Source organism: Xenopus tropicalis, chromosome 5 (assembly GCF_000004195.4).
Source record: "Xenopus tropicalis strain Nigerian chromosome 5, UCB_Xtro_10.0, whole genome shotgun sequence".
Taxonomy (NCBI): Eukaryota; Metazoa; Chordata; class Amphibia; order Anura; family Pipidae; genus Xenopus; species Xenopus tropicalis.
Window position 1 is genome coordinate 79402834 of NC_030681.2, and position 12966 is coordinate 79415799.

At 39.0% G+C, this 12966-nt stretch overlaps 1 protein-coding gene across 8 annotated transcripts in view; it reads left to right on the forward strand.

Annotated features, from left to right (window-relative positions):
* atg5 (autophagy related 5) overlaps positions 1-12966 on the forward strand; it is a 199050-nt gene that overhangs the window by 19473 nt on the left and 166611 nt on the right. For all 8 annotated transcript variants that reach the window (XM_012963001.3, XM_031901703.1, XM_012963004.3 and 5 more), the window contains 2 exon segments: positions 1000-1127; positions 11972-12050. In XM_012963001.3, coding sequence (XP_012818455.1) covers positions 1000-1127; positions 11972-12050 — 207 coding nt within the window.

Sequence of the window (12966 nt, forward strand, 5' to 3'; positions counted from 1 at the left end):
CTGGGACCTACCCCCTTTAGGCTCACAGTGTAACGCAAAACCTCCCTCACATTCTTTCATTGTGAAGTGATCGATTGTGGGACTTGAAGTTATTTTGTCTTCCAGAGAATCTGTGCTTCACACACTTTGTAAGGCAGAGAGTTCCAGAATCTTATACCTTCACAGTGTAGCAAAGCGTGTGGTTGCACTTTGGGCTCCGAATTATCGTCCCAATAATTTTTGTACCATGGCGGTCGATCGTTCAGTCAATCATACAGTTTAGAAAATTTCGGTCGGATAACAAAAAAAACTGTGCAAGTATTTGATATCAGGTGATATCCTTGGGGGACCTAAAATGCATTTCCAGGAAGTCACTTTCGTATGATTGGTGTCTGCCAACTATTTCATGTTCAAAACATCCTTCAATTAGTTATTTTTTAGATTGTTGCATTTGAATATATGATCGATATTCGAATGTTCTTCAGACTTTAGAAGACTAAAATCTGAACGTGTATGGCCACCCTAAGGCTGATGGCACACAGGGCTGATTCTCGGGCTGTGAAAAAAAGCAGGCCAAGAATCAGCCCGTCCACTGGCATTCACCTTCTACCATTCCTGTACCGTAAACATTGTGTCTGCTCAGGTATGGGACGGATATTGACAAAAAAAGTGCAAGCCAGCGGAGGGGCTGATACTTGGCAAGCATTCTTTCACAGGCCAAGAATCAGCCCCGTGTCACATCAGCCTAAGAGGCTTTGGGGAATGGTTCTTATGAATATCATGGTTTTCTTTGATATGAGGAATCGGGTATGTATCTGGGTAAAAAAAAAACAAAACACTGTTTCTTTTTTTAAAGTTTAGATATATTCATTAATATGTATTTTCCTTTAAGGAACGTTGTGTGAAAGTTTCCACTGCTATGTATGAAAACAGATAATGTTTTTTTTACAGTTGTTAAAAGCATTGTGTATTCTAGTTCTGTTTCCAAATGCAACTAATTCTGTTATTTGTTCTTTGTAGTTGCTTCTACCTCGCATCAGCTATTTGACACTAGTGACTGACAAAGTGAAAAAACATTTTCAGAAAGTCATGAGGACAGAAGATATAAGTGAAATTTGGTTTGAATTTGAAGGGATTCCTCTAAAATGGTGAGTGCGAAAAGTACAAACTTTTTAAAAATGATTTGAATGTTTACATACTGCTTCAAATGTAGAACTTGAGGTAGCATTATATAACATCATAGGAAAGTCATTAATGCTAACCTTAAATCCTTTGTTTGGAACACTTTTCTCTTACTTGGATTACTGTTCTGTTGATTAAAGGAGAAGGAAAGTCATTTTGGCATTTTACTGCCAATAGATTTGCCACATTAGTGCCACCTAGAACAATATATTTATTCTGCAGAAAGCATTGCCATACCTGAGTAAAGAGCCCTAGAAGCTTTCTCCGTTTGACAGCTGCTGCCATTTTAAGTAGCTTTCTGCTCCAGCTCTAGCCTTAGAGCTGAGATCATACATTCCTAAGGGGGGGGGGGAAGGAGTTCTTAACATTCTTATGGAGGGGGGAGCAGGAGAGAGGAGAGAGCTGTACAGACTCTGGTCACAGGAATTAAGGATGTTTCTTAGAGAGGGAGTCAGGCACCCAAACAACATGTTTACAAATATAGAGGCAAGACATCCTGTGTTTCTTTTGATAGAGGACTCAGTTAAGCATTTATGTACTAATGGCTGTATTTACCTTTCTGATAAAGCTTACTTAGTTTTTACCTTTCCTTCTCCTTTAAAACTTCAAAAGTAAATTTAGGGGAAGTACTGACACAAGCAATTAAGGCAATTCAGTGGACACTGGACTGGATTTTCTAAAACATGACATTTGTCTCATTGTCAGTTAACAAAAAGACCAGATTAATAGGTAGACAAGGACTTGCTAATATATTTGGGGCCATTTACTAATGTTCATATCTTGCTTGTTTTAACAACTCGTATTTTATGGAGCTAAAAATCAGGGATTTTACTAATTACTGCTAAGGTCATGTACAAGTCAGTAGGACTTGCAACAATCTTTATTGCAAATTGCAACAATCTTAATTTAATTTGTCATTTTAAAGGTTTTCATAATTTGTTTTTGTATGAAAGGACACAAACATTCTTACGAAAACAAGGATTTTTGTATTCTTATTTGGACTCTTTTTGCTGTTTTTTCGTTCCTGCTTTGGCACTTGTAGTTCCAGTGTAAATTATTTTTGTAGTTTCTAAAACTAGAATGTTGATAAATGGGACTCGTTTCTGTACAAAATTGCACTTTCATGATAGAATACACCATATCTGCGCAGTGACATGCACATATTATTTATGTCATTCCTTATGCAAACAGGATGGTTCAGTGCTGTATTGGGAAAAAAATGGTTCTTGTGACATGTACACCCTGCTCAGATACATTGTGATCGGCCAAATCAGCCAGCAATTTGATCACTGGGGGGCTTATGCAAGGTGCAATAAACTTCTGACTTGTGGTGGTAGACATTTTTAACTGTTGTATATCCAGCAAAAAATCTCCATTAAATGACAATAGATGAAATTTTGCTGAACATAGCACTGCTGATGCCAAACACTGCAATAAAGCAAAAATTGTTGCTTAACAGAAAATATCCACTAAGTTCAGATTGGGTCTAGACTTATTTCAAAGCAGAGAAGAGATGTTTTGTCACTGGTGCAAAATTAACTCCTGGCCGAAAATCAAATTCGACCGTTGATAAATAACCCCCTTAGTTTCCCAGGGCATTTACTCATACTTAAGTAACTGCACTTATGCTCCAAATGAGCATTTGTCTATTTTCACCAAAGTAAAGGCTAGTCAAATACATGGAGACTACAAGTTCAAATTTTAGGTAAGTCATCATCTGATAGTGTGCTAAATATACAAACTCATATATGTATAATAACTAGAATGATGCAATGTATTGAACTATGTCCCTTTTTATCTAGTTAAATTTCCACTTAAGGTCCCAGGAAAAAAGTAAGTTATTTTTTTGCTAAAGGTTTTCATTCCAGTAATGACTATATGTAGTTCATGTTGGGCTTTAATACAAATTTCACTTTTGAAGAGTGTAGAACAGCAACTGTTAACGTGCAGTGTTTCAGGTTTCATTGTTATTGAGAATGAACTGATCAGTGGTCTCTGGATGAGTAATTCTGAAAACATTCACTTATTCAGGGTATCTTAACTGTGTATGTTACTGAGAAAAGTGGCACCCCCTGCATAATCCTGCATATTTAATGAATTAGCACAGATTATTTTGAATTCTAGTAACACTAATAGAAAAGGCAGAGCATTATATTTAATTTGGAAATGCACGATTTCATATTGGACCTCTTCCGCTTGTCCAGTTATAAAACACTCTATTTGCAAGACCCTAATTACTTCAGGCCTTATTAAGGGTGTTAGGATGAAGACACATGGGGTGATTAATTTCCGCGACTTTTTATAAAGATTTGACGACTAATCCGCACGCCACAAATGATTCGCGATTAGTTGCAATGACTTACTTATTAATCTATTGCAGTTAAATCGCTGTGATTAGTCGCTAACGCTGCAGCAACTAATCGCCCTGTGTGGCTTTGCCCTTAACTGTTAACTGTAGCGCTTAATAAAATCTGACACCCCAAACTTTGGGCTTTCATTTAATAAAAATGGGCTTTGCTAAGCAACTGAGTGAGGATCTAAAATCTGAGGATCTTACTCTGTATGCAAGTCATCAGGAGGAAGCCGTAACTGTCTTATTGTCTGCTCTATGCAGAACAGCATTTAGACAAGCGAGAGGCTTTTTGGAAAGTACAGCGTTTCTGTGAGTGCTTATGGCTGTATTTACATAGACCTTTTTGCTAAAGCTTACTTAGTTTTTACCTTTCTTTCTCCTTTAAGCAGGACAGTAGTAGGGCACATGCATGTCTGCATGTGCTGTGAGCAAAGTTCAGTTTGCAGGGCAATCAGCATGTTTTGCCATAATGCAGTGTTTTTTTCCAGAATTCCGTTGTCATTGCATAAAAAAAAAATCTGTGGCATATGTAAAAGTTTGGCATAACTATATGTATTAAAGGAGACGCTTTCCTTTTTTTTTATTATAATATAATATTTAATAATATAATAATTATGCCAAACTTTCACATACCCAAGTGATTTTGGAATCACTGGGGGTGCCAAAATGTTAGGCACCCCCCCCTCCCCCAGTGATTATGATTGCTTAACTGAGACCCCAGTCTGGATCTTCTATTAGCAGAAAATCGCAGCAGCCCGGGGCACATTCAGGAGAGTGATCCTCTTCATTTCATCTCCTTTCGATACAATCCCAGGGTCCGCACATGTGAAGTAGAGTAAAAGAATTAACTTTTTTTGTTACAGTGCAGCTTTTTACTCTACTGCACATTCGCAACTGACCCAAAGAAAGAAGACAAAAGAGGCCTGCTGACCTGCATGTACCCTGGGACATTTTTTTCCTAACAGGAGCACTAGCCCAGGGTATCAAGTAAGTGAATACAATCACTAGGGGGTGCCCAACATTTTGGCACCACCGGTGATTGTACCTTTTCTTCTCCTTTTAAGAGAAAGCATGATATTTTCTGCCAACAACATATAATGCCCAGTAGATGGCAGTATCTGATTAAGCAAGCAAGTAAACACTATTAAATTGTTGTACATTTGAAAGAGGTAATGTGCTTACTTTAATATTGACAGATTGAAAAATAATTGCATCCATTTTAAGCTTGCATTACACGGTTCTGTGGCAATGACTTGGAGCCATAATTTGTAATAAATGATGGTTATTATATATATTCTGTTTCGGAATCACACTATAAAATAAAAAATTGTAGTGAAATCTATCCATATATCTGTATCTTACATAACCATTTCTGTGTAAAACAAGGACATATTAATTAGTCAGTACAGAAATAATCTGATTATTCATGTTTGTAGATGTTATAGCATGAGAGGAAACAGACAAGGGGGCTCTGCCCAAGTAAATGTTTACAGAAAAAAACAAATTCCTAAAATTTCCTTTTCTTGCAAGTGTAATGGCATTCCTTGAAAAAAGCCAGTCTTGAAAAAAGCTATGATGGTGACATGGAAGTAACAATGCTGGGCAGTCTATATTTTCGTGTGCAAATGTGTGTCTAATGATGCAGGGGAACCTTGGAGCTACCACAACCTTGAAGGTGATGATAACTCCAGGGTTCTTATAGTGGCCCGCATCAATAGACACTGTCCACATGAGCCTACAGCATTTGGTGCAGGTGTCTTTTTGACCCCCAAACATCAGAAGTGACAATACCTAAAGTTTTCAGTATAACTAAATTGTTTATAAGTGTAATTGCAGATATTTTAATGCATTGTCCTCAGTTGTTATAGGTACATCCTCAATTCATGTCTAAAATTCAGCTGGAATACTGGGGAAAAAAAATTGCGTTGTGGGTAAAAATGTGGTGACCCGAACGTGCACTTTGCACACTGTGGCTGTGGTCATAAATGGGCCCATATGTCTTTTAATACATACATTTTTGTTTTGAGGAAAAATGGCAGCCTTTGTTCTATTTTATTAATTTTTGCTAATTTATTGCTTTGTGTATGTATTTTCGTGCGTGAATACAGTTATTACCAGTTCCTTTGAAAGTTTGAAAGTAAATTGGTTGCAGTGCTTATTAGGTGCTAACTTTGCTCCGTTATTGTATAATTAGCAGAGAAGATGCCAAGGTGACTTTCTAGTCAGTTGCTTGAGAAATAAAATACCATAGGCACATCTGGTGCTGTAAAGCAGTAAGAAGTGTTTTATTAGCTCAAAAAGTACCAATGTTTCAGACCTATACTGGATGCTTTGTCAAGCCTAAATGCAATGTTCGCACTAATTCTTTTTTGCCTATGTGCACAATTTTTTTTTTTTTTTTAAATACTGCTTCACTAAAAATCTTTGTTCAGAAAACACCCCAGTACTCAGATGTTCCAGGGAAATGGAAGACATACCACTGTTATCTTTTTTGTTGAAAGTGGAGTAAATTATTATGCAGGCTGAGAGGGGTTCCCAAACTTTTTGTTATGACTGTATATAGCCCACATGGGTGTATGGGGGTTATGCTGTTCTTGTAAGCTCATACAGTTGGTCTTATTTTAAAAAGGTGCTTCTAAACTGCCAGAAATAAATATATAGACATACACGATTGGTTAGATTTAGAGGAAACCAATGTAGTCTACCTCAGATTTGCAGGGAGCATTTTCAAAATTTTTCCCAATGAACATCATTTCACCTTAATCCATACTGAAATGATGTTCTGAGGTTCTGTTACATAAAGTCCCTCTGGGAGAAAAACTGCACTGTTCACTGTGTTTACTCCAGCCAGTTTACTCCAGCTAACATTCTTCTCTGCATTTTAAGACCATAACTTTCCACCCCAACTTGACCCATAGGGGTAGATTTATCAAATCATTACATTACATTAACATTTATTTATAAAGCGCCAACATATTCCGCAGCGCTGTACAATAAGTGGGTTACATACATTGGACATACAAAGTAACATATAAAGCAATCAATAACCGATTCAAGAGGTGAAGAGGGCCCTGCCCAAAAGAGCTTACAATCTACAAGGAGAAGGGTTGAGACTCAAGGTGTGGGAATGGGCATGACCAGAGTTGTGAGAGGTGTGGCACAGGGTGTTGCTAAACTAGATTAGGGTAAGCTTCTCTGAATAAATGTGTTTTTAGAGATCTCTTGAAGGCAGAGAGATTGGGAGAAAGTCTGACAGTTTGTGGGAGCGAATTCCAGAGAAGGGGGGCAGCCCTTGCAAAGTCTCGAATGCGAGCGTGTGAGGAGGGAATGAGAGAGAGGAGTTGAGGAGCAGGTCAGTAGAGGAGCGTAACAAGCGGGTTGGATGGTACCTAGAGATAAGTTCAGAGATGTAGGGTGGGGCAGAGTTATGGACTGCTTTAAATGTGAGGGTCATTAGTTTGAATTTTATCCTGGATGGTAGGGGAAGCCAGTGCAGGGATTGGCAGAGTGGCATGGCAGAGGAGGAGCGGTTGGAGAGGTGTATGAGCCTGGCAGCAGTATTCATTATGGACTGGAGAGGGGACAGTCTTTGGAGGGGAAGGCCAATTAATAGGGAGTTACAGTAGTCCAGGCGAGATATTATAAGAGAGTGAATAAGAATTTTGGCAGCATCTTGGGTGATAAATGATCGGATTTTGGAGATATTTCTTAGGTGAAAGTGACATGATTTGATAAGTGATTGGATATGAGGAGTGAAGGACAGGGCAGAATCAAGGATAACCCCAAGGCACCGGGCCTGGGAAGATGGGGTGATGGTAGAATTGTTAACCGTTATAGATACCTCGGGAACAATGTGGGCGTTGGATGGGGGAAAGAGAACCAGTTCAGTTTTAGAGAGGTTTAATTTAAGGTAACGTTGGGACATCTAAGTGGAGATAGTGGACAGGCAGGAAGAGACGCGAGTTAGAAGCTCTGGGTTGAGATCAGGAGAGGAAAGATAGATCTGAGTATCGTCAGCATAGAGGTGGTACTGAAAGCCAAAAGAATTGATTAGTTTGCCAAGTGAGGAGGTTTAGAGAGAAAATAGTAAGGGACCCAGGACAGAGCCTTGGGGAACCCCGACAGAAAGAGGCAAGGGAGAAGATGATTCACTATTATAAGAGACACTGAAGGATCGATCTGAGAGATAAGATGAAAACCAGGATAAGGCAGTGTCACGAAGGCCAAGAGAGCGGAGAGTCTGGAGTAGAAGAGGGTGATCCACAGTGTCAAAAGCAGCAGAGAGATCGAGAAGTATTAGTAGCGATTAGTGTTTTTTGGCTTTAGCCGAAAAGAGGTAATTTGTTAGTCGGGTTAGAGCAGTTTCGGTGGAGTGTTGTTGTCTAAAACCAGATTGTAGGGGATCCAGGAGATTATTGTCAGAGAGGAATAGCGTCAGTTGGTTGTATACTAGGCGCTCAAGCAGTTTGGAGATGAATGGGAGCAGAGAGATAGGTCGGAGGTTAGTAGGATTGGAGGGATCAAGGGAGGGTTTTTTCAGAATAGGGGATACAATTGCATGTTTCAGTTGGGAGGGAAAGATTCCAGTAAAGAGCGAGAGATTGAATAGATGAGTTAAGGCTTTGATAAGACAGGGGTTGGCATTGCGTAGAAGTTTGGTAGGAATGGGATCAAGCAGGCAGGTAGTAAGGTGGGAGGAAGACAGCAGTTTTGAGACTTCCTCTTCAGTCACTGGGGAGAAGGAGCCAAGAAGAGACTGGGTAGCATGTAGGGAGGGAGGGGAATGGTTATGGGGATTTAGTTGTGCAAAGTCACTTCGGATGGTGTCAATTTTATTTTTAAAGTGCTCAGCATTAGCAGTGACTGAAGCACACGGAGGGGGCGGAGGAGGGGACAGCAGAGAGTTAAAGGTAAAGAAGAGTTGTGCAGTTTTTTAAAGAGGGAGTTAATAAGTGCATTGAAGTAGGTTTGTTTAGCTTGGCAGAGGGTGGTGTTGTAGGAGAGCAGAGCAGATTTGTAGCTGCAGAAATCTGACTCTGACCTTGATTTGCGCCAGCAGTGCTCAAGTGCACGTGACTTGGGTATGAGCAGTGTGCCAGGGTTGGAGTGGTTTGGGCCTCACGCGTTTAGTCTTGGCAGGAGCAAGCTCATTGAGGGCAGTGGTGAGTTTGCTGTAGTAGACAGAGGTAGCCTGATTAGGACAAGAGACAGTTAGGATGTTAGAATGAAGAGAGTCAAAGGAAGAAGAAAGGTGTGACGTGTTTAGGGATTGCAGGTCTCGGTATGTGTAGGTTTGGGGGACAGGATAGGGTGTAGAGGGAGTTAACGAGAGTTGAAATGTGAGCAGATTGTGGTCAGAGAGGGGGAAAGGGGAGTTAGTGAAGTTGGAAGTAGAACAACATTTTGTAAATATAAGATCCAGGGAGTTTCCATTAGAGTGAGAGGGGGAGTCAGAACACAGAGATAACCCAAAGGAGGATGTTAGTGAAAGGAGTTTAGAGGTAGCAGGGGCATTAGGATTGTTAACAGGTATGTTAAAGTCACCTAGTACAATGGATGGGGAGTCAGAGGAAAGGAAGTAAGGAAGCCAGGCAGAAAAGTTGTCAAAGAATTGTGAGGTCGGTATATGACCGCAATGCGAAGTGAAACAGGGGAGAAGAGCCTAATAGAGTGAACCTCAAATGAGGAAAATGAAAGAGAAGGAGGAGGTGGAAGGACTTTAAATGAATAGCGGGGGGAGAGAAGGATCACCCACTTTCTGTTTATTCTGTTTATTCTTTAGAAGCATATATTCATCAAATGGTGAGCTTTTATTCAGTGTGCTTCTAAATGTCCCATAGGAATAAATAGAAAGTGGGTGATTTTTTCTGTGGCGAGCTCTCTTTTCACACTTTGATAAATCTGCCCCATAGAGTGTAATGCATGAAGTAACCCAGTGCATGGCCTATGTTTGCTGAACATGCTGGAAACGCTTTGGCTCAATGAAAGCTGGAAGAGATATGGTGGACTTCTATCAATTTAATATAGATCAAGGTGAGAGAGTAGATTAATTATTCTGCCAGCCTAACTGTAAAGGAGGAACTGTCTGTTAAGCTGGCCATACACGCACCGATGATATTCGGTGCGTGTATGGCAAGTCGGTGAGTCGACCGATATCGCCAGAGGCTACTGATATCGGTCGACTCACTGATCGGGGGCCATAGAAGGCGCCTGAGCAAAATCTGCCGTCAGGGCTGAATCGCCAGAAGGAGGTAGAAATCCTATTGTTTCTACCTCCTTATCTGCCGTTTCAGTCCTGAACGGTTAGTGGCAGATTGTACGATCTTTCGTGCGACCATCGGTCGCACACCATGTGTGGCCACCTTTAGAGAGGCAGACCATCATGGATTCTTATTAATCTGAGGAAATTAGTCTGTGTAAAAAAAAAATAACATATATACACATTTAACAGTTTAGATTTTTACATAAATTGTAGCCATGTCCAGGGCTAAGTGTTAGCCTCAGTAATACTTAAACCGTCTAGTAATGGTTGTTTAGCAGAAGCTTTTCAAAAACCTTTTTAAACTGAGTACCTCACAAAATATAAATTGACACAATTAACATGCAAGTCTCAACAGGCTTCAGAGTAGATAAGAATCTGAAATACTTTTAGAATCTGCCATAAGACATTGAAGCTCACTAGTGGTCCAGGGAGAGCCCCTTATTTACATGTGTTTTGGTCATGTGATCCTTCTATGGTTGTTACATTTTGTTCAAGATATATTTCAGCAACCAACTGTGGGAGCTCTTTTTTTTACTAGATAAAAACCACGCAGATATACCACACAAAAAGCATGCAAAATAGCATGTAGCAACTTGAAAGGGTACTTTGCATTCTGACTACACAAATATGTTGTTTATAGAGTTGTCTTAAAGTGATAATGACACAAAAAATATTAATGTATGTAAAAAGTTACATACCTATTGGTCATGTTGATAATTTTTCGCTGATAGGGCTGCTTTTAATTGTTACTTGAAGTTCCTAAACTTGACTGTTTTGCCAACCTGACTGTCCCTTCTCAGCCTGTCAGTTATAGCTTCTAATGCTAACGGACTCCTGCTGCACAAATATGGCAGCCCCCTCATACAGGAACATGGGGGCTCTGATAGATAATATAAAAGCATTGGACAAATACATTAATGGTAAAACTATAAAGAGCATGCAAAGACAATGCTATGCCAGTTGTAAAAAGGGTTTACATTCTGGTGGCAGTATCTCTTTAAGAACTTAACTGGTCATCTATATTTGCCTTCTGCAAATAACATTTTTAAAGACTTGTTTATAGTTTGTTATAGTTTAAAAGTATATCCTCAGTCTGTTAATCATTGAATATATTGAAAATTCTGATTAATCCTTCATGAAGAATACAGTACTGTGTTTGTAACACTGTTACTAGGAACTGATTGTGGTGGTGTTGGAATATTACTTGCAGATATTAACATTTATCAAAAATTAAATCCCTGTTTAAGGAGAATGAGTTACAAATGTTTGCTTATTTTATATAGAGATGCCAAACTAAAAATATATTTTCGAGTGGAAGTTAAGTTAGAGAATGGCACATCTTTAGGCAATATATAGTCCCCTGGTATGTGTGCGACACATAAATGGAATAAAAATGAAATACAGGAAATTATGCATTATCACCCAAAACTGCATTAGATGCTTTTCTGGTTGTCAGACAGCAGTAACACAGTGATTTACAATGTAACACAGAGATTATTATTAATACATATGGGGGGGGGGGTTGCATTTGCAACTTGGTTCATTGCAGTTTTTTTTGTCCAAATGAAATTTCAATATCAGTAGAGCACATAAAACATCTACTACACCATGCCCTTGAAAACAGCTCCCATTTTGTTCCACATACAGCTGCATTTGGAAATACATCTTTTACTAATTTTTGATGGGGCCATGAGTGGGTCAGCTTGCCACCCTTGATTGGGTGCCAAAGCCCTTTGGCCTGTTGTGCATTGATGGTATATTATTTACTTTTCAAGTAAATGGAAGATACAGTCTATATCCATTGCCTGTAGCGGGCAGGTTTGCATAACAAAGTGAAATTTACTTAAATTCTGATTTATATGTCATACTTCACCCCATATCCACAGCCAGTGGATTTTGAGCAACATGTTTCTTCCCATTATCGCCTTTTGATAATGGCCTAAAAGGCCACAAAGGCCACAAAGGCCTAAAAGCAGTTGGCATAGACATGACTGTATAGTCCAACAGAGGCTGCAGCAGGCTGGCAGTCCTCTTTGAAATAACAAATGGTGAATATAGGCTTTGTTTTGCAGCTCATAGAGGTTTTTTCATGCTTGTGTGGCTCCCCAACACATTCTACATTTGAATGTGGTTTGCAGGTGTAAAGGTTTTAGGACCCCCTGCTTTTATTCTAATAAGTGCTGTTCTTGTTTCAGGCATTACCCAATTGGTTTGCTGTTTGATTTACATGCATCAAATACATCTCTGCCTTGGAGCATCACTGTCCATTTTAAGGTAAGACCTTCAGATTGATAAGGTACGGTTTCTAGACATATAGGCATTGTTCATTATTATTCTTGAATAAAAAACTTGGATGGGTCTTTCCAGCAATGTACATTCTATATCTAGATCAGAACAGCATAAACATTTGGGTTTGCTATAATAAATATAAGTTTATTTAAAGGAAACAAGTATAAATAAAGGGGTACTTGCAGTCTCCAGTACATTTTAAAAAAAAAAAAACTATGGTTCCCATTGTAAACTCACTCTTTTTCAGAACACTCTACCAAAGGTGTTTCCTAGCTTTCACAGAACAGCTTTCTTTCTTTTACAATAGTCATGAGCTATTTTTGAAACCTGCTTTTTACATTACTGTGATGTTTAGAGCCCATAGTTAGTGAAAAAGGAATGCTAAGCAATGCTTAAGAGAACCAAACCACATATTTTTGAATGAAATTGGAATATATTTAGCATAACTTCACAATGTATTTATAGAGAATAAAACAAGAATGTTAAACAACAAGTAAACCTTAAATTTGTATTAGCGCTTAGGTATTATATGCAGCTTCTTCTCATGGCCAGGAAACTGTTGCATCTGTAAATATGCGCGCATATTGCAACAGATGTTTATAGTTCGTTTGTCACAATATTATTTTTAGTATAGTTCTGTTAGAAATGGTTTATCAGTATGTTTTTGCCCTGTAATGAATTTTCAAATAGCTGACATGCTGAAATCAGACTGGCCGACCAGGTGAAATCTCAAGGCCTTGAGGAGATTGGAACCTCATTGTACAGTAATAGGTTAGGATCCAACAAGAGCTTTAAATTAAGAGGCAATTTAATAATCCTTATCTTTAGATATTATAACTAGGCGGAATTAGTTCATGATCTAAACACCCCACCACCTAAAGCTAGTTTCCGCACCATAAGG